Source organism: Phoca vitulina, unplaced genomic scaffold (genome assembly GCF_004348235.1).
Source record: "Phoca vitulina isolate PV1807 unplaced genomic scaffold, GSC_HSeal_1.0 scaffold15, whole genome shotgun sequence".
Taxonomy (NCBI): domain Eukaryota; kingdom Metazoa; phylum Chordata; class Mammalia; order Carnivora; family Phocidae; genus Phoca; species Phoca vitulina.
Genome location: NW_022589718.1, coordinates 34,484,122 through 34,510,678, shown reverse-complemented (window position 1 = coordinate 34,510,678; position 26,557 = coordinate 34,484,122). Strand labels below are relative to the sequence as shown.

At 39.7% G+C, this 26,557-nt stretch overlaps 2 protein-coding genes across 5 annotated transcripts in view; one reads left to right on the top strand and one right to left on the bottom strand.

Moving 5' to 3' along the window:
* MCPH1 (microcephalin 1) overlaps nt 1–26,557 on the top strand; it is a 249,414-nt gene that overhangs the window by 134,018 nt on the left and 88,839 nt on the right. The window lies entirely within an intron of this gene.
* ANGPT2 (angiopoietin 2) overlaps nt 1–26,557 on the bottom strand; it is a 58,966-nt gene that overhangs the window by 14,656 nt on the left and 17,753 nt on the right. Inside the window, exons 2-5 of one of the 2 annotated variants that reach the window (XM_032413723.1) lie at nt 12,852–13,007; nt 9,093–9,214; nt 4,394–4,626; nt 1,540–1,670 (exon numbers count right to left, since the gene is read on the bottom strand). In XM_032413723.1, coding sequence (XP_032269614.1) covers nt 1,540–1,670; nt 4,394–4,626; nt 9,093–9,214; nt 12,852–13,007 — 642 coding nt within the window. The remainder of the gene's footprint in view (nt 1–1,539; nt 1,671–4,393; nt 4,627–9,092; nt 9,215–12,851; nt 13,008–26,557) is intronic. The other variant, XM_032413724.1, reaches the window with a different exon arrangement.

The window sequence follows — 26,557 nt, the reverse complement described above, 5'->3', positions numbered from 1 at the left end:
CATAATCAAAGTATATGTTACTGTTTCAAATTCTATGTCCTTAAACCCTTAATGCTTAGATTTTTGAAAGTGTTTTCTCTTATTAGCATTTTAAATACTGAGGATAATACTGAGTTCAAAGAGATAATGGTTCCAGGAACCTCTAAAATTTCCATTTTTATACAGTATCGATGGCCTTTTCTGTAAGTGTTTAGTTTACATTGGTTCAACTTGTAGCAGTTACAATGAGATGCAGACATATTTATAAGCATATAATATATGCAGTCATCTGATAATTATGTAGCACTTCACACGAATCTCCTGTAATATTTTGCCTTATCAGACCTCTCTGAGAAGCCACATTGTAATATTCCCTGGGGCTGTGGTTTTTTTCCCCCCTCATCTAAAGCTCAGTGTCTCCCAGAGCAACATCAGGAGCCATGCTCACTGAGTAATCCAGAATAACTAAGAATAATTGAGTTAAGCTATGTACTAACTTTTCCTGATGGTAAGTTCTAGTTGTTGGTTCAATTTGCACAAAGTAATTGGGCTTATGCCTTGAAATAAACTCCAAATACTTGAGAAGAAAATGAGCCACACTCTCTGATGGTGTGTTTTAAGTCGTCCAGCCTACATTAGTTGGGGTACGAATAGCCAACCCCAGCAACCCTCATAGTGTGGCCTGCAGACTCCTGGGGGTCCCTGAGACCCTTGCTGCAAGTCCACAAGGCTGACACTGTTTCCATAATGACACTGAGACCTTTTTGGCATTTGACACTGTGACAGCGTTCGCACTGATGGGGCAGAATCGCTGGGGGGGGGGGGGGGGGGACTGCCAGCACCCGAGAATGAATGAAGGGAATAGCCCACCCTATATTTGAGTCACTGTATGCTCTAGGCACACCCTCGCAACTGGGGAAAAAATAAGTCGATTTCACTTTGGGATATCTTTGACAAAGCAGTAAAAACCACTAATTTTAGTAAGTCTCTCCTGCTGAGGATGTGTCTGTCCTCTTATATGTTCTATGATGAAATGTGAAATGTCTGTACATCACTTCTGCAAACCGAGGTACCGTGGTTGTATCCAAGGAAAGCTTTTTGTCTGTTTTCGCTGTGAGCTAAATGAGACTTTTTTTTGATGGAATACCAGTGCTCCTTGAAAGAACAACTGAAGTACAAACTATTTGGTTATTTGAACTCTAGTATTTGGAGGATATTTTCTTAAAAAGCAATGAAATGAGTTTGATACCTGAAGAGAAACAATTGACAGCATGACAATTAAGTCAAATGCAAGGAGAAAATGAGAATGACGTATCTTCTCATGATGCCATAGAAACTTCTACGTCATTGACATCCCCGGTTTGTATGTGTATGCGGTGACTGGATGTGGAGCCCTCGGCAGGTGTTTTGTGTGAGGCAGATGCTCCGTGAATGTTTGTTGCTTGGCTCTGCATGAAGTTGGGAAGGGTCTGGGTGTGTGAACTGCATTATGTGATTCCTCTGCTTCTCAAATAACCTGTTTACAGCCAGGCAGCTGAAGCCAGGAGACTAACACCGTACCTTGATCTCCTCTGTGGAATTAGGGAACGTGAGCGTGTAGATGCCGTTGGTTGTCAGTCCTGACTTGAATACTTCCGCACAGTCTCTGAAAATGACTTGCTCTTCCTTAACATCAAAGGAGTTCTTAGCTGCTTTTAAAAAAAAAAAAAAAGAGGAAAGCATTTAATGGGGGTTCATGAAAAGGTAAAAGTTTATTATTTCGATATGCACTCAAGTTTTATTATATTTGAATTCTTGTAATAAGTAGAAAGGACACACCAGTTTTTATCCTTTCCAAAAAAATTACTCCTTCAGTCTTTTCTCCATTAATTCTCGAAGATTATATCACCAGTAATCCATACTTCCTTTTTTCATCATCAATATGGAACGCAAGTACTTTGCAATTAACTATAGTAAACATTTACTTTAAGAAAAATCTTCCATCTTGAGTAGAATCACTTAAAGTTATTGGAAAAGAATAAAAAAGAATGTACCGGGCGCCTGGGTGGCTCAGTTGGTTAAGCGACTGCCTTCGGCTCAGGTCATGATCCTGGAGTCCCTGGATCGAGTCCCGCATCGGGCTCCCTGCTCAGCAGGGAGTCTGCTTCTCCCTCTGACCCTCCCCCCTCTCATGTGCTCTCTCTCTCTCATTCTCTCTCTCTCAAATAAATAAATAAAATCTTTAAAAAAAAAAAAAAAAAAAGAATGTACCTAAAAACAGTGTTCCCTCTACAGAGGCTACATGGCATGTCCCATTAGCCATTATCCTATCCAGGCTGGGGATGTAAGTTTTCTCCTTTTTTTAAAAGGTAAATATCTGAGAATAAGTCTTGATACATTTCTTTAGACTATTGGATAAAGATATTAAAAATATTCTTTGGATTTTTAACAACTGTCCCATTATAGTTAGTGTTCAAGAGGAGCCTACCATTAATTTATCTATGTCTTTGAAATTCTTACTCTAAGTCTAAAAATTCTAGGATTATGAAATTCCTTCAAATTTTTACTCTGCTCTCAACATTTAGACTTCCCAATCCTTTTTGCCATAAAAAAGGGTGCGTGTGTGTGTGTGTGTGTGTGTGTGTGTGTGTGTTCCTGCAGGTATTTATATCCATTCCAGAGACCCAGCAGAGCATAGGCGTATGAATGAGATGTGTGGGTAGGCATCACAGGTAGACAGAGGTTCTACCTTCACATCAGCTAGAGGCGCATGGGGAAAAGAAAGCCTCTTCTACTACTCTCTCTCCTGTGCTTTTTTTCTGCCAGGATTTGAGCTGCATGATTTTTCTACTTTGGCTCATCAGAGCTAACACCTCACATTATCCTGCTCTCACCAGATGTCAGATGATTGTCTTTTCCTTTTCTATGAATGTGAAAAAGTACTGGGATAACTGCATGATTTGAGGACGATGTGAGAACATATTTCTTATGAAAGTGAAGAATATCTTCACATGAGTCATATGCAAATGTGTCTGTGTCAAAAGAATCCAAGTTTAAAGGACATTGGGAAATAAACCATAGTGAGAACTAGACCCAATTTGCTTAAGGAAAAAAAAAAAAACTTAAAATGACAATGCCACACAGGTTGTATATTCCATTTCTAATTAATGACTGAAGATGCTTCCCTTCTTCCCTCCAAAAAAAAAAAAAAAAAAGTGAAAGGTAAAACAGTAATAAAGTAAGCAAAATATATCTAAGGACGAGCTGAGAGAAGGGAGCGGACATTTCTCGAGTGAGTTTTATGCCAGTCAATGCAAGTATTAAGTCAGTCTTCACGACAGTCCTCTGGGTTTAGACTTGCTTTTCAAACTTAAAAAATAAAGTCCACTGTGGATTTGCAGCTTGCCCAGCTCAGACATCTAGATAACGATGGAACTAATGCAAAGTAGGCTCTTTGAGCCCAGGAAGCATGTGTGGGGTGTTTTGCCTCACAGTAACTAATTAGTATAAATATACATTCTTTCTCGCCTCCTCTTCTTCCTTCTTTCTGTTTTATCTCCCCAAACAGCATTTTAAAAAATTTTAATTTCAGTACAGTTAACACACAGTGTTGTAATAGTATCAGGTGTACAATATAGTGATTTAACAGTTCTGTACATTACTCAGTGCTCATCACAAGTGTATTCTTAATCCCCACCTCCTATTTTCCCCATCCCCTCACCCACCTCCCCTCTGGTGACCATCTCTTTGTTCTCTATAGTTAAGAGTCTGTTTTTTTGTTTTCTTTTCTCTTTTTTTCTTTGGTTTCTTAAATTTCCACATATGAGTGAAATCATATGGTATTTGTCTTTGTCTTATTGGCTTATTTGGCTTATTTGCCTTTGGCTTATTTCACTTAGCATAACACTCTGTAGCTCCATCCATGTTGTTATAAAGGCAAGATTTCATTCTTTTTTATGGCTGAATAATATTCCATAATATATATACATTATTCCATATATATATATATATATATATTATTCCATATATATATATATTATTCCATTATATATATATGATATTCCATAATATATATATATATATGGAATAATATATATATATATATATATATATAATTCACATCTTTATTCATCTATTTGTGGACGCTTGGGTAGCTTCCATAATTGGCTAATGTAAATACTGCAATAAACACAGGGGTGCCTATATCTTTTTGGGTTAGTGCTTTTGTATTCTTTAGGTAAATAACTGGAAGTGGAGTTACTTCCTCCTTTTTTAATTGGTTCTGTGATGAGACCCTGTAAAGCTTTCATAGGAAACATGTAAGAGAAATAGTCCTTTTCAGAAAGATGAGAATTTTTTGGAATTTTGAGAGTTTCACTTACAAAATAATGGCAGTTAAAACTGATGGAAAAAATGATATGTAAACTTGACTTACAGTTTGACGTTGATATCATAGTCAATAAATTATGAACTGTCTCCATCAGATCATGTTGCTGCTTTTGGAGAACCGAATTATTCACTGTGGCAGTCACCAGTTGTTTTTCTAGTTCTTCAATGATGGAATTTTGCTTGGATACTAACACCTGTAGCTGATCTTTCTCTTCTTTTATTGACCGTAGTTGAACTATATGCTTGTCTTCCATGTCTAGTACTTTCTTTTCCAGGAAACTTGTAAAGGGAAATAATGGTTAGTTTAGTGATTGCTTTATGGACATCAAGTCAGTTTCATAATTCTTATATCATCTTTTATGTTTATTGAATTTCTGCTTCTGTAAGACACTCTGTCCACACAAAGTGAAGGTGTTGCCACAGCCCTGAAGAAGCTCTCAAACTTGCCGAGAACGTTAGATAAATAAGTATGACATAGATGTGAGGCTAAAATACCCTGGCAAAAATGTAAGGTCCGCAATTAGAAGTTATCACATGGAGTGCATTTGAAGACCGTGGTTTTGCTGTAGGGACCATGGAATTATGCACCAAGAAGGCAGCCTCGGTGTTGGGAGCGCACGGGGGCGGGTGGGGAGGTGAGCAGAAAGCCCAGGCTGAGAGCCTCACATCTGTGCATGACTCCCTGTGTTACCTGGCCGTTCCCACTCTGGATCTCAGGTGCATGTCTACCTAAGTGAATATTCACCTGTGGAAATAAATATTGAAAACAGAGGCAGTAGACTAGCGGATGATCTCTGAGGTCCCTTCTAGTTCAAATAATCTGTAAGCCTGCTGTGCCTTTTTGGGGAAACTCAGATTTTCTGCATCTTTAACCCTGCAAGCAACATGACTCAGCCAAGAAACTGACTACCCATGGTAGGTCTTACCTATAAGCTTTAACGATCAGTTTTAATAATTATTAGAAACTCAACTGCAGCTCTTAAATTTATCATTGCAGATCAGTATATGACAGCAAGTATTCGGTCAGTATACCAAGTCAAAAAATAATCACTTACTGTAATGCATTTATTTGCATTCCACTTTCATTAGTGTTATCACATTTATTTTTAAACTGTTATTTCTTATTATTTTTCTTGATATTAGCCAACTTACTTTTTAATTGTCTATCCCTCTTATTAATTTAAAAACCAAGATGACTTATTGTAGGCAGAAGTTAACCTAAAAATAAATGCATACAGTTTTTCCGTTTTTGCCCTAAAATCATTTTCTAGTACCATCAGCATTCAGGCAATATGCTTTGGAAGTGCTCCTGTGATGCTTGACCTAGACAATTAACATAAAATAAATGGGGCATTTTTAAGTTACTAATCTATACTGCCTTCAAAATGACATTGCTGAAATTTGTTATCCAGTTGTTTTTTGTTGTCTTTAATATTCTGTGAGGAGGCATAAAATAAAGATGGGACGATCCTATGGTCCAGAGTGTGAACACTCCTGGGTGGATATTTATTTAAAAAAAAAAAAAAAAGTTTCTTTCTCCAAAACCTATTACCAGTATAGCTCCAGAGGGCAGTTGCATCTTGATCTAAAGTAGTTAATATTAAGGTAAAAGACAAGCCTGGATTGAAGAGTTTAGCCCAGCATCAGGTCACCCCAAATCACACTGGCTCTGAGAGCCAGCACTGTGTAATGAATTACAGAAGCACAGAGCATTGCATTTAAAGCTGCAAGGAGTCTCAGATCATAATCTAGGGCACTATTTTGCAAAATGCAGATTGGGACCCATTACTGGCTTGGGAAATCCATTTAATGAGTGACAATCAACAGTTTTTAAATGAGAGAAAGTTAAATAGGATAAAGTTAAACAGGATAAAGTAGATGAAAATAGAGTGTAAATTCATAGCAAGGACTTGGCACATTGCCATAAATGCCATGGCCGAGGGTGGTAGGGGGTGGAAGAAAGGAGATAGAGCAGTGTGAGGAATACACACATTGTCTGACAGCTCACACTTCAGCAGAGTATCTGATCTTCTGATGGGAGAATCGATTGGATCATCAGCATAGAAGTTGGACTTAGCTATAGCTTATCTTTCTGTTAACATAGCTCATGGTCAGATGAGAAGTGTGGGGAAGTATCCTGTGTGGGCAGAAATACCAAGGCTTGGGAGACAAACCATGACTCCTAACTCTAGGAAACAAACTGAGGGTTGCTGGAGGGGAGGTGGGTGGGGGGATGGGGTAACTGGGGGATAGATTTTTTTTTTTTAATTAAAAAAATATTTTAAAAAATACCAAAGCTCTTCAGAAGGGAACAGTAACAGTGGCAGCACTTTTCAGTAACAATAGTCACCACAACAATAATCACAGTTTAATTGAACTGGTACAAGTAGCCCATAAATGAATCATTTATTTTTAGAAGGAAAAAAAAAGAATGATAAGATGAAAATCACATAGTAATTTTCACCTTCAGCTGGTGAACCTAAAAATGGGATAGTGGCAATTCTCAGAAAAACATTGACCCTAATAAGTACTTTGACTTCATTTGAAACTATTTGTAATGAAAACAGTTGCACTTTGGGGGAAATACTGAAAGTAATTTAAAGGTATGGTTTGTCACATGTGCAAAACATTTATAGATAATTGTAATGATGTTCTCACAAATAAAATCCTAGGTTAGTCAAAATATAAGACACCTGAAAACACAGCATGTCAAACTCACTGAAAGATGGAAAATCGTCTGCACAGTTTTCTTATTTTTATTGATTTACACTCATTGATGGAAATCTTATTATTGTCACTTCATTTCATATTTGTGATACAAGAGATTGTGATTTCTGCAGCTGCTAAAAAGATTACTCTTCCTGCAGGTATGGATTTGTTACATATAGTTTTTATGACAATTCAGCTGATAACAAGCTATCCCTCTCAGGATCTGTGCTTTGGCAGGTCATTCAGAAACAGTCCGCGTACAACCCCATTCTGAGTGAGATGTTTGCAGTCCAAGTCGTGGTGCTTTGCTGTTGTTAAGTCACCTAAAATTATAGTTTGTTAGGTGGGTGTTTGACAAGGTGCTTTTATGGAGGAAATGTGTTGTTTAAATTTAGTGTCATGTAAAAGTAGGTTCAAAGTACCGGAAAAGTGTGTCATTGGTCAATGTCGATTAAACTGGGGGAAAATGTGAAAGATTTAAGTGAAAAAAAAATGTGAAGGATCCCATATACAAGAATAATCAGAAAATACAACAAGCTACGGGATGGTTGGAATTACTGTTTTATACATTGTAAAGCTTTAACATACAAAGAAATTTTACCAAATCATGGATGATCAAAAGATCTGTAGGGAAAGTTGCTGATTGTCTTTCAAAGCAATCCCAGCTGACTGCGTATAACAAAGTTTACTTGTAGTAAGTAAAAACATTAAACAGTGTGTCTGAATTCGGAAATCAGATTTGCACTTCTCTAGGCAAAAGGCAATATGATTTAGCAAATATTTACAAAGTTGATACCCGGGTGACATAACTGACATACTTAACTGATGGTATTAGTGTTTTAGCGTACAGGATTAGAAACGTAAGGAGGGGACAGTGTTCAACACCAGGCTGCGTTCCACAAACTGGACATAGCCTGGACAGTATTGCTCTGGCAAGCACCTAGAGTAATCATTCAGCTCCCATATCTTCCCATTACTGCAACATCATTAAATAAGAGAACATTATTAAATAAGACCATTTTAAGAAAATGAAATAGTAGGGATTGTTGTATCTCAATTATTGGTCTCAAACTTTTATTTATTTGCAAAAGGAAAAAGAATTGAAACACTAAAGAAAGAATTAAAAAATGTATTTGCAAAAAAATAAAAATTAAAAAATCTGTTTGCTTTTCAAAACCCTAAATCAATAATGAGTTAAACTTGTTACCCAAAGAACAGAAAGAATTATTTCACCTGAGTTCCTGATTAACAGGAAAGAATGATTGTAAGACATTAAGTTCATCATCACTTTTGCTTAAGAATAAAGAATTATGTAATTGAAATTAAGTAGCTGTGAAATAGAGTACATTGTTGTCTAGCCATTCTCCCTGTCATGTAGACAAGTCTTGGTTAGAAACAGGTTAATAAGCACAATTATCCTTATATGTCCCCAACTGCAATAAACCTTTGAAAACAATCCCCACTGATCACCCCAAGTTTGTTTCTGTATTGGTTTTCTTGGGATTTTTCTAGACCTTGTTTAAACATCAATATTATATTTATTATTAACTTCTGTTTTTACTTTATCATATGTTTTAGGAGTAACAATTGTATCATGAGATGTGCATTGTTTACAGTAGAAGTGTAGTTTTCCAGCTGTGGATCATTCTGCGTCGGAAACAACGAAGTTCCCAGAGGCAAAGGAACTATTAATGCCTAGGCCAGTGTTACTTTTACTCTATGACAATGGCAGTATTTTGTCATGGATTAAAATGTGCAGTATTAGAGGCAGAGTTTGGGGAATCACTGGAAGAGAATCTTTAAGGGGCCGGAGAATGAAAAAAATTGAAGACTGGATTAGAAGACATGGTCACTTCCATATTTCTTCCCAAACCCTCTCCCTACCTTTCCTTCACGAGGTGTTGGATCCTGATACTACACATTAAGAAATATGTCATTTTGGAAGCCATGCTTATAATTAATAGTCACATGAAATAGGCTTTCAGATCTAGAAAGTGTGCAATTCTGAATTATCATTTTTTTTGTGTTTTTATTACCTGTTCTTATCTTGCAATTTGTTTATTTCACTGGTCTGATCCAAAATCTGTTTTTCCAATTTGTTGGTGGAAAGGGAATGTTCCAGAAGCTGAAGTTCAAGTCTTGTTGTCTGATTTAATACCTAAATGTAACAAAATAAAATTCCTATTTGTCATGTTTAAAGTTACATATAACTTCCTTTTAATTAAGTCAGCTAAATTATAGGGAAACATAACTAAAGCATTTTTTTTATTTACCCAAGTATCTTATTTTGGCATATTCTTCATTTTCAGAAAAGGCTTGAAGTCCTGGATTGCATCAGAATGTGTTTTTTTTCCACCGTGTCTTTTTTTGGAAAGTGTTTAGTAGTTCCGGACAGTGGTATTTGTGTCAAATAATATAATGCTGTTCTTGTTCTGCCATATTTTAGTATTTCTTTTCACACAGTGAGACAAGTTGGAGTATAAAATGGTCATATTTAATACATCAGAAGTTGTTGATAAATGAAAAAGGTTTTGCTTCCGCTCAAAACAAAATGTTGTTCTCTTATTTATCAGTAGACGACATGATTAGAAGTCACATGCTTCCATTCTATAAAACCGTAGCTCATTTTTAGCCCGGCATTTCCTAGTTTGTATTCACTTGTTTAGCCTTTTTTTTTTTTTTTTCCATTTCTCTCTCTCTCTCTCTCTCTCTTTTACTTTTAAAAATCATATTGACCAATTAAGAAACAATAATACATCGCTATGAAGTGGGAGCTCAGTTTTACTCTGTGGGCCTCTCTGGCATACGCCATATGCAATATCGCTGTTCCCGTTGTGTTCTAACAAATTTAAGGATGAATTCTTTGGCATTTGGCTGCCTTCTAGCAGGAAGAGTCCGTTACTCACATCCTCTGGGTCATGGTTATTCAGGACGTGACATCACGTGTAAGTGTGAGGCAGAATTGTTGCCCAGGAATAAGGGTCCTTGAAAGAACCATTGTTTGCTCAGGGTCTGTGTCATTCATAAAAGGCTTGGCCAGGTCCCACTGGGCAGCTTTAGGGATAGTCCTGTCCTTAGTCAAAGCAGGATGAGTTCATACCATGAACAGTCTTATGAATGAGTGAAGGCATTGGCCAGCAGAAAGGTTGGGTTTTAATATTAACACCTGGACTATAGATTTGGCCTACATATTCTTTGGGCCCAAATACTCTGTGTTGGTTATTGCTAAAATGAACTGGAAACTGGGATCTTTTATTCAACTCCTAAGGGCTATAAAATGAGCACAATGGGCCAGAGGTGGGGAGGATGGCATATAGGTCCAAACTGACCCAGGATCAATGGTGATGTTTTCCATCACTTTTCCCAAAGGCCTCCAGCTGTAGGTGACTATCTAAATTATCCAGGTCAGGTGGTTGTCTGTTGTCTCTTAAGATATCAGACCTCCACCTATCCCTCATTGTCCAGTTGAATAGCCTCTCGCTCTGACAGGCTACAAGAATCTTCTAATCAGAAAATTTTATGTTTGGATTTAAACCCATTTCACACAGTAGATTTAGTGCATAATTTGGTCCCTTGATGTCCTTGCTTAGGTTCAGCCATTTTAATATGTTTAGCTGGACATTAAAGGCTGTTTTCTTTCCAGTCACCTTCCAGTTTTCCTGTTATCACAGATCATATGATATCTAGTTTCACAATAGATTTTTTTTAAAGAAGTCGTGTGACCCAACAAAAGTTAAATGAAAGCTAGAAAGCCTGCCTTACACAGGACGTAGTAACAGTTTACAGCATTGCTTTATGTCTTACACTTGATTACCATTGTCTGAAAATATAAGAACTGTTATACTCTCCAGACATTTTTTTGGATGAGCTTGATTTCCCACTAGTTTTGCTATCAAAAGGTGGGGGATGTGGCTTAAACATTAATAATTTATTTTAATAATTAACTATGGATATATTGATACATTTACTTTAAAATTTTTATCTTTTATCACCTCTTGAGATTACAATTTTCATATCTTGTGATCCGTCGTGTAATATAGTTATATTTTTCCTGCATTGTTCTAATATTGTGGAAAGATTTGGTAAAGAAGTAACTTCTTATTCTGTCTCAGATAAAAATCTTTTATTCTCCAACCACTTTCCTACTGTTTTCCCTACTTTATCCAACAGTCCTTAGGGGGACAATGAAAGAATAACTGTACCATTCTAGACGTGATCTTATTTCAGTTGAGAGGCTTATCATTTCTCTTACCTCATATCCCCTTCTGTTGATGTCTGGCATTTCTTTTAGCTGAAGTAGCATATAGGAATATACATTATAGAAATTATTTACTATTAAATCTTCTCTCTCTCTTTCTTCCTCTCCCTCTTTTTTATTAAAGCATTACTTACAACTCAGAGTAGGAAGGTACTAACTTCATAAGCCTATAAAGAATCCAGGGTTAGGAACCAGAAAGCAGATTCACCAATGAAGAGACTTGAACTGGGAGCATCTTAATAAATTCCACCAATAGTCCTTTTTACCCCACCAGACTATTCTTTTTCTTTTTTCTTTTTTTTTTTTAAGATTTTATTTATTTGAGAGAGAGAGAGAGCATGAGTGGAGGGAGGGGCAGAGGGAAAGGGAAAAGCAGACCCCACTGAGCAGTAACCGCCCCCCCACCCCCCCAGGCAGGGCTGGATCCCAGGACCCTGAGATCATGAACTGAGCCGAAGTCAAATGCCCAACCGACTGAGTCACCCAGGTGCCCCCCCCCACCCCCAGACTATTCTTACTCAGTCACACGTTGTGTGTCATTTGGCATGACTTGATGAATTTTGTTTCAGTGTTTTGATGTTTAATGTCTTGGTGTTATTCTTTTGTTATTTTTCATATTCCTGTCTCCTACTGCTATTAATCAGCAGCTCGTAAAATCTGAAAGCTAAAAGGGCACTTAGCAGCCAGTTGGAAGACCCAGCCCTCGCTTTATAGTTAAACCCGCCGAGGCCCCCAAGAGCTGAGTGCCTTGCTCAGATTCGCTCCCCCGGCTAATGGCGGGACTAGAGCCATCAGGGGACTCGAAGCCTTCTGCGGATGGGTAAGCCCTCTACCGCAGCGGCTGCTGCGTGTGAACTCTTTGCTGCTTTGTCTGTGAACTCATACCACAAATTGTTTTCACAGTTCTTTGAGATTTGGTTTTATCTTAAAAGTTAGATTGAAGAACAAAGTTCCTTGCACTCTCTTCAGTGCCTTTCATTTCTCAAATGCACAAAAAAAGTTAAGGACTTATCCAGAGTCCAAAAGATACCCAGCGAGGCAGAGGAGCATTTATCTTGTAGTTGTTGAGTATGCATCATATGAAATGATTCACATGTCGTTAGAAAAAATGTAATTTAACCTCAGTATTAAAGATGAGAATGGGGACACGTGGGCAGCTCAGTCAGTTGAGCGTCCGAATCTTGATTTCAGCTCAGGTCAGGATCTCAGGGTCGTGGGATCGAGCCCCATGTCTGGCTTCACACTCGGTGGGGAATCTGCTTAGGATTCTCTCTCCCTCCCCCCCACCCCTCCCCTGCCACCCCACTCTCTAAAATAAATAAATAAATCTTTAAGAAAAATAAAAAGATGAAAATGTATTTACTGATTTTAAATTCTTATCTAACCGCAAATTCTTATTTTCGTATCAATTTTTTTCTCCTGCTACCGTCGAGCTTTCTTCATTTTTCCACTATTTAATTAGGTAACCATGCATCCTGATTTCTTGCTAGTCACTAATCTAGCTGGACCGTTACATGTTTTCTGTTCCATTACTTACTTGTGCTTCAACGTCGGTTAACTTCCGTGTTTGCTCTGCTGTTTGATTGAGTAGGTTTGTTCCTATTTCTATCATCACAGCGGTCTGGTTCTGTACCGCATTCTGTTGCATCTCTACCATTTCTCTCTTCATGTTGTCCTGGATGTAATTCTCAAGCTAGAAGAGAACATGTGTCAGAAAGACAGTCATCAGTCAAATGGTCAGAAACCTCATTCCTAAGTATTTTCCCTTTTCCTTTAAAAAAAAAAATGTGTTAGAAGACCCATGCCTTGCTCTAATCTTGCTGTGTTTTTATCGCTAGTAGTACAATGCAGTGTGGTTTTATGTTGACTTAAAACCGGCAGCTTGGTCACAACATGTGTAGGAGACAGCCACCTCTAGAAGCCCACGCTGTGGCCGGCACGGGAGGCGGTGAGGCCCCCACTCAGAGGTGGGCAGAGGGGGGTGCCATCAGCAGGCCTTCTGTCCAGCTGCAGCTCTGTCCTCGTTAGGCAGGAAAGGACAATTTGGTATTAAGAAGCATCACTATTTCTCCCACATACTAGACTTGTGGTTTCTTGAAATAGAGACTTGAGAAGACTGTGTAAGATAGAGCATGAGGAAAGGCTCGCCATTGGATTACCCCATGATTCACAGCATCACCCCTCAGTTTCACGTTCTGCAGCCCCCCCCCCACTTGCCTCTTACCTTGTTCAGCACACATTAAACCTAGTAAGTCTTTCCTAACATGTGTGCGTTTTTCACAAGTTCCTTATTCCTGATACCAGGCAAATGTGTAATCCTACACTAGGACTTTATCACTCCACATGCCGGGTATGTGGGCATGCCAGCTCATTTTAACATTAGCTTCAGCACAAGAGAGTGAAGAAGCTCATGTCACTGCCATAGGTATAGATACCTATTATCTTTGACAGTAAAATCATAAAACTAGGGCGCCTGGGTGGCTCAGTTGGTTAAGCGACTGCCTTCGGCTCAGGTCATGATCCTGGAGTCCCGGGATCGAGTCCCGCATCGGGCTCCCTGCTCGGCAGGGAGCCTGCTTCTCCCTCTGACCCTCCCCCCTCTCATGTGCTCTCTCTCTCTCATTCTCTCTGTCTCAAATAAATAAATAAAATCTTTAAAAAAAAAAAAATCATACAACTAAATATAAATGTAGGGTATCCAGGCGTGTGGGAAAGAGCATGTGGGCTTTGGGCTATGGGCACCTGCTCTCTTATTTTTCTTTGACTCTAGGGATGTTGCTTAACTTTAGGGGTGCCCAGTGTCCCCCTGTATACAATAGAGTTTCTAATTGGTCAGAGAAATGTTTGAAGGATTAACTAAGCTATGCTTTTACAGTCATTGTGTGTATGCATAACTTTGGATACGTAAAATGTAATTTCCTTTCTTTGTTTTTCATGGTAATCCAATGATAGGAGCCACAATTCTATTCTTAACCCAAACTACAAGTTCACAAGGACAGAAAACCTTATTTTTTCCTCATAGTTATAACTCAGAATTTTTTAAATTAAATTGAATACCTGAAAGATGACTATAAAACTGCTTATAATGCCTTTCCTTAAAACTTGTAATTCTCTGCACAGAAACCATTCATAGAGCCAGTCATCAAACATCGTTTCTCCTAAAATCTTAACTACGAAGCAGTTCTGTATTTCTGCCTGTCAAAGTGAGAAATAGGAATGGTGGAGTTTCTCCCCTAGAGTTCAAGGGCTTCTTTGTTGGTGCAGTTTTTATAAACTGTGTCTTGGGTGGTATAATAAGTCTCAGGGTTGGTATTAGAACTCTGGGTTTACTGCCTCCATTTCTTGCTTGCCATTGACTCTGTCCCTACCCCTGTGTGCTTCTCATCTCCCTCCTTGCTAGTTATCTGAGGGTTAATGGTCAATCCCTGGTTCTCCCCTGTCAGTGGGCAGATCAGATAGCATCATCCTGACAATTCCTGCAGCTCTGATCTCTTGTAAAATCTTATAGTCGAAGCCTTTCCTTCTCCATATGAATAAAAATAGATTATACCACTGTCAAAAATGAAATCATGTGCTATTTCTTGGCAGTCCAAGAAATACCTCTAGTATAGGCTTCATAAAATTGGAAGACTGAAACCCTTGTTAAGCCTGTATTAACTAGCTGATGATAACTAGCTCAAGCTTTTTAGTGCCTGTGTCTTTTCTTAATGTATTCTTCTTCCCCTCCCCTGCCTTTTTAAAATTTAACTTTTATGATTTAAACAATTTATAAGAACTCAGAAGTTTATTTCTCCTTTCTTTCCCTCTGTCTCTCTCTCGTTCACACACTCACACACACACTCTCTCTTTCACTCTCTCTCATCACCATGGGAGTAATAGAATTTTTGAGGTTAAAGTTAAAGCTATATAAGTCATCCAGAGGAGTTGTCCTAGTTACTCTTAACACCCAGCAAAGATAATATTTAGAAAGACTTATTCTGGGAAGTTTGGACTCATTCAAGATATATTCAAGCTGGAGTTTGGTTTAAGTCCATACTCTAAAGTAATAATTTATAAACTAGCATAAATAAAGGTCTTAATCCTCTTATTGATTTTAGTACTTAACTATATAAAAATGATTCAGTCCTTTGTCACTCTAAATCATTTTACTAGAGGAGGAAAATGGGTCCTTCAGTCTTCCCCCAGCCCATTCTAGAACTACTGAGTCAAATGTGGTTACAACCGCCGGGACACATGAGAAACTTATTTATAATTTGACATTTTAAAGTCAACTTTCCATTTAAAATTAGTCTCAAGAACTTTAAAAGACATAAAAGACACAATTTTTGAAAGTAAAAAATTTTAACTTTATTGCCATAATTTTTTCTAAGCTTGAAAACAATAGAAAAGAAAATACTTTCAAGTCACTGTTTTTCAGCTTTCCAGGAGGATGGAGTACATGTATGTGTGGGTGTGGTCAGTGTTTTACATGGAAATAAGTTACAGATACATGTATACATGTGCTGCCCGGGTATGTATCGATCTTATGTACATAGTATGTATGTGGCTAGTATCTGTATACGGTATACACAAGTAAATGAAGTAAAATTCTGTATGCTACTGATCCAGTATCTAATTGAAGTCTTGGGGAGAAAAGTGGGACAGAAACAGAAATATCAAGAAGTAGACGTTTTTGTGTTGATTCTCAAAAAAGATTTGTGCCCTCACACTTGAAGCAGTGAAAATAAGTTAAGATTTTAAGAGAAATGGGTGCTGTGACAGCTGAGTACTCTTCAGCAACAAAGAAGAACATATTCAGTCCCAGAAGCAATAGCAGCAAGAACAGCCACAGTAACCGTAGTTAATGTTTGCTGCATGCTGCAGATGTTCCTGCTCCTCTGTTCGCTCTTTCCAGGGACTCCAGGCGCCCCGGATCCTAGGCGCGTGCGCTAGGACTGGCGTGGTAGTTCAGCCCGGGCGCCACGCCACCCTATTCCTGCCTTTTCCTTCTTTCTAGTTTATTGCTCTGGAATGTATTTCTGTTTAGTGTCACTTGTTTTTATTGCCTGGAACTGAAACCCAGCAATATAGAAATCTGCCCAGTGCAATTCCTTCTACTATAAGGAAGTCTTCGTTCAAGGAAAGATGTGAGATGGGTAGGATCTCCCCAGCTCCGCTGGCAGTGTCACGCCCCCCCCCTCGGACAGCTGTTTCTGTCTTTGCCATCTGCATTTAGCTGCTCTTCTCAAAACAGTTCCAAGATACTTGAACCTCCCCAGGGAGGAGACGGGGGTCTTCCTCATTCACACGGGTGGCTTCGCACACTCATGTTTGGCAGGAATGTTTGATATTGCCTTCATGTCAGAAGATGATGACGCACTGATTCTGATTTGTGAGGCTAAGTGCCCTCCCCCCCCGCAAAAGGTCCCCATTACAGTTTGAAAGGATGGTGGGGACATTCATTTTGCCCCTTCTTAAATTATTGGTCTAAGCACTGAAAGTCCTTAAGCTGTTTCTCTTTCCTTAGAGTTCAAGTGAATTATCCAAATTCAAGGAACAGTTCAAGGCCATCACTGTCATTGTAGTTGCATGGATTGTTGCTCAGTATTGGTTTGATTTGCTAAAAAAGAATGCACTCTAAACATAGCCTTTCAGAAAAGTTGGCAATGCATTGAAGTTCAAGCAACCAGAGTAAACTATTTTAACATACATAAAGATACATATATATTTTTAATGTAAAATATGTCCTGAAGGTTTTGATTACTTCTCCAACATTTGGAATGATTAAATTTGACAGGAAAAATAAGTCTGTTTGCAAGGTAACTATGGCAGATTGATTACATATTAAAATGCTTCCCTTGCTATCTTTCATCTCACCAAGATTATCATCATTTTTTTCAACCAAAAGGAAAGTAATCTTGAAATTGGCTGGGGAAAGGAAAACAGAGAGAGTGTACGAAAACTATCCCCAACTTCAAGATTTTGATCTTGGTCCTGTACCAACTACATAGTCCTGGTTGAGAGATCCTTTCTATTTTAAATAGAGCTCAGTGCCCTGATACCTTTTAATTAATTAGTTTTTGTCCTCTGAATGCTCTGACTTCTCTGGGAAATTAACAAATTGTGGGAGGCTTCACTGGAAACATTTTATCTCTAGCATTGCAATTTAGAAACAAGTTACTATAACTGTTCTCTCTTGCCCACACACATCCCCAAAAAGGATGTTTTTTTTCTACCTCAGTAATTCCTCCTGACTTGATCCCTTCTTCCTGCCCAGTGTCTACCATCTTCTGTCTTCTGGATTCTCACACAGCCCCTAACTGTGCTCCGGCAACCCCACCCCGAGTGTTGTGGTCGCTCTGCAACTCACATTACTCCCTCGTGGTTGTGCCTGTAAGATGAAGTGCAGATGAAGTGCAGATTCCCTCGCTTGGCAGCACATACTCCTTCTGATCTCTCGAATCTCCCAGCCTAGTTTCCTCTGTGCACCTTCCTCCTGGCTGCGCCAGACCCCTTAGGCTGCTTCTCCCTTGGCTGGATCCCTTTCCCCCTTCTGCAGTTACACCCTACCCCATCGCATGCCCTCCTCAGAGATCTCCACCGCACTCTTGTGTTGCCTTTTGATATCCCAAAAAACCATTTTGCACTTGTTTCATTGATTTTTTAATCTCCTACAACTATAGATTTATGTTCTTGTTTGCTCGGGATATGGACATCTGTAGCCCTTCTTCAGCCACACCCCCTAGTAACAACACGCAAAGCATGTGCTCTTAAAATTAGCTTGAAAACTTGGAGGCAAGATTATTAAATCCAGGGATTTTCTGTTTGGAAAGCTTTTGACCTAATGTTCTTGGTTCCCTGTCATGAAAAAACTGAAACATCTCCTGAGGTTTTCAGACAGAAAAGTGGCAGAATAGGCTTTCCTCCCGCTCCTTATAAAGTTTGTGTGTATGTGTGTTTTTCTTTTTTAATCTAGAGATTTTACTTCCTAAGCAGTTATGTACTCAGCAGTATTTAAGGAGAGATGCAGAGGTTAAAGAGGGAAAGGCTGAGAAATGCATGACTCAAGCACATCTTTGTCCTCTGAAACACTTGCAGTAGTCGGTGGGCAAATATGTTGCCCATACATTGGAGATAATGTTCAAATGCCCCGTCAGCTGGAAAGTTCCTCTGTTGCCTCTTTATATTGATACTCTAGTTGAATTTATCCAGCCTAGAACAGTCCATACCAAAGCCACGTGCCTTCCATTGACTGTCTGTAATTTTCGCCCTTTCTCTCCACAGCCAGTCCTATTAACTAATTTGTTCTGCTCTACCTTTTCAGCTTTTTTCTATTAATAATTTACGAGTGACTTTTTGTTATCTGATACTGTGTCTAGATAACCCCTTTCCTCTTTTCACTGGTCATAAAGAGACTGAAAGTGTGCTTGTTGAGGACTATAAACTTGAAAACATGATCAGGAACAGACAGAGTTGCAGGCACCAGTTGGTGCCGTGCTAAAGCTAATAGCTTGCCCCCCTCCTCCTGTGACTGATAAAATTTTAAATAATTTGAATACCAGCATATCTGTGCTCCCTCAAGCTGTATTTCTTTGCTTTTATTTGCGAATGTAACTACTCTCTCTTTGTTATTTAATTGGGGGTCTTCATCCCATAAACTCCATCTCTTTGCCTCTTTGTGTGTTTCCCTTACCATCGCTCCAGAATCCAAGGAGAAAGTGTATTTTTCCCCTCAAGCATTCCAGTCATTTCCTACTGATAAAATGGCTGTTTTTTTCATCAATGGCAGTCATTTTAAATACACGCCAGCTTAAATATAATGAGGCTGGTATATAGGAACATAATTGAGTTTGGGCATTTCATATGGGAAAAGGTGTCACATTTTACATATGCGTGACTTTTTAGAGGGTTCTTAAGGTACATATATATTTATCCATTTATTTACTAGTGCTCTGGCTCACAACACCTTATAGATACTCCTGAGGCAGGGAGCACATAAATGCAGCAGATATTATAAGGTGATGTATATGTTTATATAAAGCAAGAGTGGTAATAGCAATTTACAATTGCAAAATGATTTTATACATATTAACTTCTTTATGTATGAATATATAAATATTATATATTTTATTATGTATATCTTATATTTCTGTATATATTAAATATATCTTTATTAATTAGTTAATAGAGTAATTTCACTTGATTCTCCTAGTGCCTTAGCTTGGGTTTCCCCCAAACCAGAGCCGGAGACAAAGGCATGTGGCAGGAAGTTTATTTAGGAAGTGGTCCCAGGGAGCAGACGTGGAAGACAGGCCAGGGAAGCAGGGAGGCTGAGGCTGGTTCAGATGTGTGGACTTGGTTGGCCAGCGCTGTGGCGGCGACCAGTGAAAAGTCCCACAAAACCTTCTGAGGAGCTGTAGGAAATGTGTTTCAGCACCGAACCCTCCACCTGTGGCGAGAAGGGGAAGGTTCCCGTCCCTTTGGGCAGGGATAGTCTCCAGGGCATCCGCTCTCCCACACCTGAGGGCTGCTTGCAGGAGCTCTGGGGAGGCTGCACCGGCATCCTCAGCCAGTGTGGGGGGCTGCAGGGAGCCCCAGTCTGTGATGCTGGCCACCGGCAGGCCTGGGAGTGGCTGGAGGAGGTGTTCCCTGAGACAGCAGGGTGGCGCTACTGGCCTAGTTTCCAGAGGAGAAACTGAGGCCAGAGCACTCACGTGCCTCCTACCCACAGAGTCATGGGCCAGGGTCCGCTGTGACAGAGGAGGAGGCTTCACTGGAGTGACGCCAGACCCGTGTTGCAGGGGATCCCTGGTGGGAAGGGCCTGGCACCAGCAGTTCGGTGCAGTGGGGACCTTGTTCCTGCTCATGGGGTGCTGCGGAGGAGAGCTGCCAGGCAAGCAGCCATTCTGACATTGACTCTTCCTGATGCTAGAGAGCGGGGTGTGGCTGGAGACCAGAAACCCAGGTACAGAGTGCCATCCGCGGAACCCAGGAGCCTGACAAGGTTGGAGCAGCTAAAGAGAGTGAGGAGAACTTCACTTTCAACCTCACAAATACTGTCTACACGTTAGACATTCTGCAGACTTTTGCATTGCTCTAGTTCTTGGGGTATTTTGTTCTCAGCTTAGGAGATGGTAGTGACGCTTCCCACAGAGATGGAAAGGGAAGAGAAAACTATTCTCTTTATAAAATAAACTGAATTATCAATTATTACAAATGGGAGCAGTTGAAATCCTGGGAATGAGATTGATGCATTTAGGCTACAGTACACCTGGAGATTTCTCTTTTAATGAAACCACCATGTTCTTGCCTTTCTAAAACTAAGGTGCACTGAGAGAAAAAATAAAGTGAGTAAATTACTTTAGTGTCTTTCTATGGCAGATAGTACCTTTGAAACGTGTATATTCATAGACATATGCATATTTATAAACACACGTATGTCCTCATGTGTGGAGATGGAAATAGATAGATATAGATATATCCATCCATTTTCACTCCTCTGTAGCATGATAAACTGTCAAAAGCTGAGGGGAAAAAAGGCTTTAGAAATCAATGATATTGTTGAACTCTCTCATTTTCTGAATGAAGGTACCAGGGCCTGGATCACCAGTGCAAGCTCATAGCCGAGTAAAGATTAATACCCTGGTGGCCCACAGCCGGGTCCAGCACCCTCCGCGGCACTGATGTACCTGTGCTCACCTAAAAAAATGTGCCACCGGGTGTTAACAGGGTTACTTTTTCAATTCTGTGATGAAGTATTCAGATCCCAAAGCTTGTTTCCATCTTTTATCTGCTCTTTTTCTGCTGTCTCTTTCTGTATTCCTATGGCTTTGCTGAAATCCTGCGGAGATTTCTAGGGACAGTGTGATCATCTATGGAGCAGGCTTTTTTTTTTTTTTTTCTTTCTTTTCTTTTTAACATGAAATAAATGTACACCGTCACAATTACTAAACTAGATGGCCCAGAAAGGAGAGAAAAGGCTAAAAGAATTTAAATGATTTTTGTCTTGAAGATACTTTCAAGGCAAACTCGTTCTTTATAAGGAGGCAGGAAGCCTGTGTTGTTTCTTTCACAGAAAGGGAGGGAGGGGGATTTGAGAATGCAGATGGGCATGCTTGGGGAGTCTCAGCATTGGGCCTGGGCACCCTGCGGAGTGCTGCACATCAGAGCAGACCTCCAGCCACGCTTTGCTGCTTTACCTCCTGTGGCTAGCAAACCCAAAGGTGGAGAGAATTTGGGGGATAACCTTGGAAGACTCTCAGAGTACATTGGATTAATTTATATGAGCATTTAGCGATGAAGTATCCCACCTTCTGTGTATGATGTACCACTGACCCACTGTCAGCAAAATGTACTTCTGAGGTTATTTTCCCAGTATGGCCGATAGCTCTCTTCTGACCTGTTCATATTCTCTTGCCAGAACATCGTTCTGTCTCCTCTACTGTGGATTAGGATAAAGGGATACAGTATACTTCTGTATCCTCTCTTCAGCTGATGCGACATTTCTGGGAGCACAGTGTGACAGTGCCCTGTGTACGGTGGGGGAGGGCTGTGTGAGCTTCAGTCCGCATCACACACTGAAGCTGAACAAAGCCACCCAAACCACAAACACTAGTTGCTGCAGTAATAATCCTGGGAAATATTTAGGCAAGTGTGTTCGTCTCATTTTCATAAAGCTGTAGCTGCAGCTTTTTAAATTTTATGAGTTTATAACAGCTGAAGTTCATACTTTTCTGAGCCATTTAGGAGGGAAAGTGTACCTCTTCTCAAGTCTAATATTAGATTGCCTCTAATTTGACCTCTGGTTCAGTCTTCATTCTCACAAGTGTTTAAAGCTATCTATTTTTCATATTTTCCTATTTATTCACATGATTCAGTGGCCTGTGTGCACATACTTTAAGAAATTGTACTTACGTGGGCTTTGCAGAAGCAAAGTGATCAATCTTCTTTTTTTTTAACTCACATTAGAGAATAGAAATTATTTGTTTAATTAGGCTGTGTTAATCTTTAAAGCTGTACATTAATTTTTAAAGCTGCAATGCATTTTTAAGCATGTTAACAACTTATTTTAAAACCTGATCAACAGTAGAATTTTTTTCTAATCAGAAACAGTGCAGCAAAAGCAAAACAATTTTCAGTGCCCAAATTATGTGGCAAGACAGAATAGTATGGCTTTTTTTTTTTTAACTAATTTTAACTCATCTTCATTTCTTGATCTGAAATTTGATAAGAAGTGTATTATGTTTCAAAGTATTTACTGTTCACCTCTGAAATGTTGACAGCCAAGTGGGACTGCTGTTCACTTTGGAAGGCCATACAAGAGCTCTAAGCACATTCCACTTCTGTCTGTGGCTCGCAGTCCAGGGAAACTGTTCCAAAAGCCACACACACAGTGCTCTGGGGATGGCTATAGTTTGACTTCACGAGAACAGAGTCTCAGCTGGGAACTGCAAATAGTGATTATGACTTTGGACAAATCAGTGAGCTTCTAATTATGTCTTCCAAGGCCTCCTGACCTGAAATAAGAGAGTATCCTCCTAAAAAATACATGTTGTATCAAACTTCTCTTTACAAAATACCAGTTCTGGGGATGATGTTTCTGATTCATTTTTAGAGGGAGTTTATTTCAATCTTTTGTTTCAGGGGCATGCCATTCATATATTGGGGGAGTCGCTTTCTCTCCAATGGTTAAGTAAGACTAGATACACAAAATTGGCCATTAAAATGAAGGTGCTACTGATTCATATGGAGTTTAAATGCACACTATTCTATTTCTATAGAATTACTAACTTATCCTAAAGTAATTTTTGCATAAAATTTCAGTGTAGGAAGGAATCCATTTGGATGAAGACACAGATATGGCATATAGAGTTATACTTTGCATACTGACATACATATTGACTTGCTATATATAAAATCTGTTGATGTCCAAATCAGGAGGACTTGAGATATGTTTTGTGGCCAATTATATGGTACCAGATTGAAAAGGGCTAAAGAACATTCTTTAATGAACACTTTCCACCAGTTGCTTTCTCACAATAGAATGATTATTTTGATTTCTAAATTTTGCTCCTTGGGGATGGATTTGATGTGCTAATGTACTGCAATTTAACTTTTAAAAATAACATTATAGGTTACTGCTAAAATGAAATGCTGTCACAGGCATCATGGAACAAAAGAAGCCACACACCAAAGAATACTTATTACATGATCCCATTTATATCACATTCAAGAATAGACCAAATTTACTGATGGTGACCGAAGTCAGAATAATGATTTCTGGGTGGGAGATGTTGGGATTGGGGGGCTGGTGGTGGTGCAGGCGAGGTTATTAACTGGGAAGGAACAGGAGGGAAACTTCTGAAGTGCTAGAAATATTTTGTATCTTAATCTCAGAGGTGGTTGCCTGACTAAATTCATATTTTAAAAGTTCACAAATCTATTAAGAATTGTATACTTTATACACTTTAGGTGTTTTAGACCTCAAGAAAGAGGTGGTTTTTTTTAAAGGTAAGAATATTAGAAATGAAACGTTTGATGAATTTTGCTGTGACACCATGACCCTAGTTGCTATGAGTGATTTTATTTACCTTTCTGCAGCTTTCATCTGCTTGTTCCTAAATACCGCCTAAAGAAATGAACTTTGAAAAAGTGATTTCACAGCAACTGCAGAGAGCTATAGATTAAACTGTTTCAGCTGCCCAAAGAGGGTTAAAAGTATTCAGTTAGGTAAATTAGTGATTTCACATTCCGAAACTCAATTCTTTCCGGATCAAGCATAAAAGGCATTTGCTCTTGGAAGACCAAGAAAGAATTCATGCAGTTCCCATTAGTCTAAAAATAAATAATAAATAAATAAATGTCTGAGTCATGGGTTGCATTTTGTTGGAGTTCAGTGGCTTCAAGTGTAGGGAGAAAATGATTTATTCTCTGAATAGTTGTTCTACCCATTGCCCATTGGAATGAAAACAGAATTACTCCGAGAAAAGTGAAATCCATGAATTAGTCCGTTGAATTTGATCATATTTTGAGTTTTACCAATTCAAATAGTTCTTGCTTGAGCAACCTGATAAAAAAAACCTAAATAAAGTGGCTTTGTTTGTGTTGGATGAAGGTGGGGAAGAGGTTGTGATTCTTGAAGCTATTGTGATTGTGGACTTGTCATTCCAGCATAGATTCTGAGACTCAGACACACCTGCGTATGAATACTAGCTTGACTACGTACTAGCTACCAAGTCAACTTTTTTTAACCTCAGGTTTCTCATTGGTAAAACAGGCATATAAATACCCACTGAGCTATGTTAGCATAAAAATTAAGTGGAAGAAATTAGCACCGTTCCCAGGCGGTTTGCCAGGGCACCCTGGGTCCCTGCAGCAAACCCATAGGAGCCACAGGAGATGGCTGCCAGCCATCTAGAAGAATTAGTATCAGAGAAGAAAAGTAGCTCACAGTTTCAGCGCTGTTAGATTCTGTCGCTGTGCAAAGCCGGGTTTTTGGTGGTCCCTGCTGCAAAAGGCAAGTATTGCATGACAATCGGCATGAAACTCGAAATGAGGGTGGCAGTGTCCAGTTTGATTCCAAAGTTTGAGAAGCTGAGTGATGCCTAGCTGGCCAGTATATCCCACTGCTAAATCAGCGGTGTTAACTTCAGTCTTAGAACATCTTTATAGACTCCTGCATTTAGTACAGTGTATACTCAATCTACCTCCTCTCCTCCTTTCCCTCAATCCATCTGTTGTCTTTAACTGCGATCTCTAGGATTTGAAGTGTTGATTAGAAAATCAGTAAATCAAAAAGAACTGGTAATTATGTAAGATCTTCCTGAAGACACATACTTGAATATTCCTAAGTTCCGAAACCATTAAGAAAAACAGCCCGGTTTCTCGCCAGCTTGTTTGGCACCGCGTCTGCTTTCAGGCTGACAGCTTTTATAAGCATAGTGTGCTGTAGAGGGACACCCTTAGAGCTTCAGATGTATGTTCTAGGGGAGAGCAATGGTTGCCTCGGGCTGATGTGAGTTTGGTGGGGCAGCGGAAGGACAGAGTTTGTGCCCGTTTTACAAAAGTAAGGTGGTCCACTTCTGCATGTAAGTTATAGTTTGCATGCTTGCCATCCTCACTTGTTCAAAGTCGAACTAGTTTTATAACATGTAGAAAAGCCAAATTTTCTTGAATACCAAAGCAATTTGGGAAGTAACTTTTCAGTGTGATTCTCCAAATGTTTGTGGTAAAAGTACAAGGGACTTGAATCATTTTCCCATAATTAGTTTCAGTTCTGGAGGTCTGCCCCTTCTCCCTAACCCTACTGCCTTGCATGCATGTCTATTCCAATGGAAGCTAGTGGAAAATTCCTATCCCCTTTCACTCTACTGCCATGAGTTATAAAAAGCATGTCATTCAGAATTGACTTTTTCTTCTGCATGCTTGAATTTTTACTCACAACTTAAAGGGGGAAAAAATCCTTTCAGGAGATATTTCTCTTTCAATGGGGTGAGGGGCCCAGCATCACTTTGAGCCACCATGAAATGGCTGACTCACTTTGCTTCATCTTCAGGGGTCAGATGTTTACATCGAGTGCTTTTTAAGAGGTAGTACATGCTGATGCAGCACACCACCACCTCTTTCTCAGAGCTGCAGTGGCTCTCATTCACACAAGGCACTGAAGATGCACATCTTCACTGACCAATTCAGTGGGAACAAGCAGCTCACATGCAAGTGAGGATGAGGGGTAAGGCCATGCAAAGGAACTGGTGGGAATGAGGGGTGAGGGGGCACAGGAAGTGGGACTGCGGGGGGGGAGGGTACAAGCAGGAAGTGGGAATGGTGGGGGAGGACACAGGAAGTGGGACTGAGGGGGGAGGGGACAAGCAGAAAGTGGGAATGAGGGGTGAGGGGGCATAGGAAGTAGGGCTAAGGGGTGAAGGGACAAGCAGGAAGTGGGAGTAAGGGGGGAAGACACAGGGGAAGTGGGAATGAGGGGTGAGGGGGCACAGGAAGTGGGCATGAGGAGAGAGGGACAAGTAGAAAGTGGGAATGAGGGGGGAGGACACAGGGAAGTAGGACTGAGGGGTGAGGGGACAAGGAAGAAGTGGGAATGAGGGGTGAGGGGACACACAGGAAGTGGGAATGAGGGATGAGGACACACAGGAAGTGGGAATGAGGGGTGAGGGGACACGGGAAGTGGGAATGAGGGTGGGGTGTACACAGGAAGTGGGAATGAGGGTGAGGGGACACACAGGAAGTGGGAATGAGGGTGAGGGGACA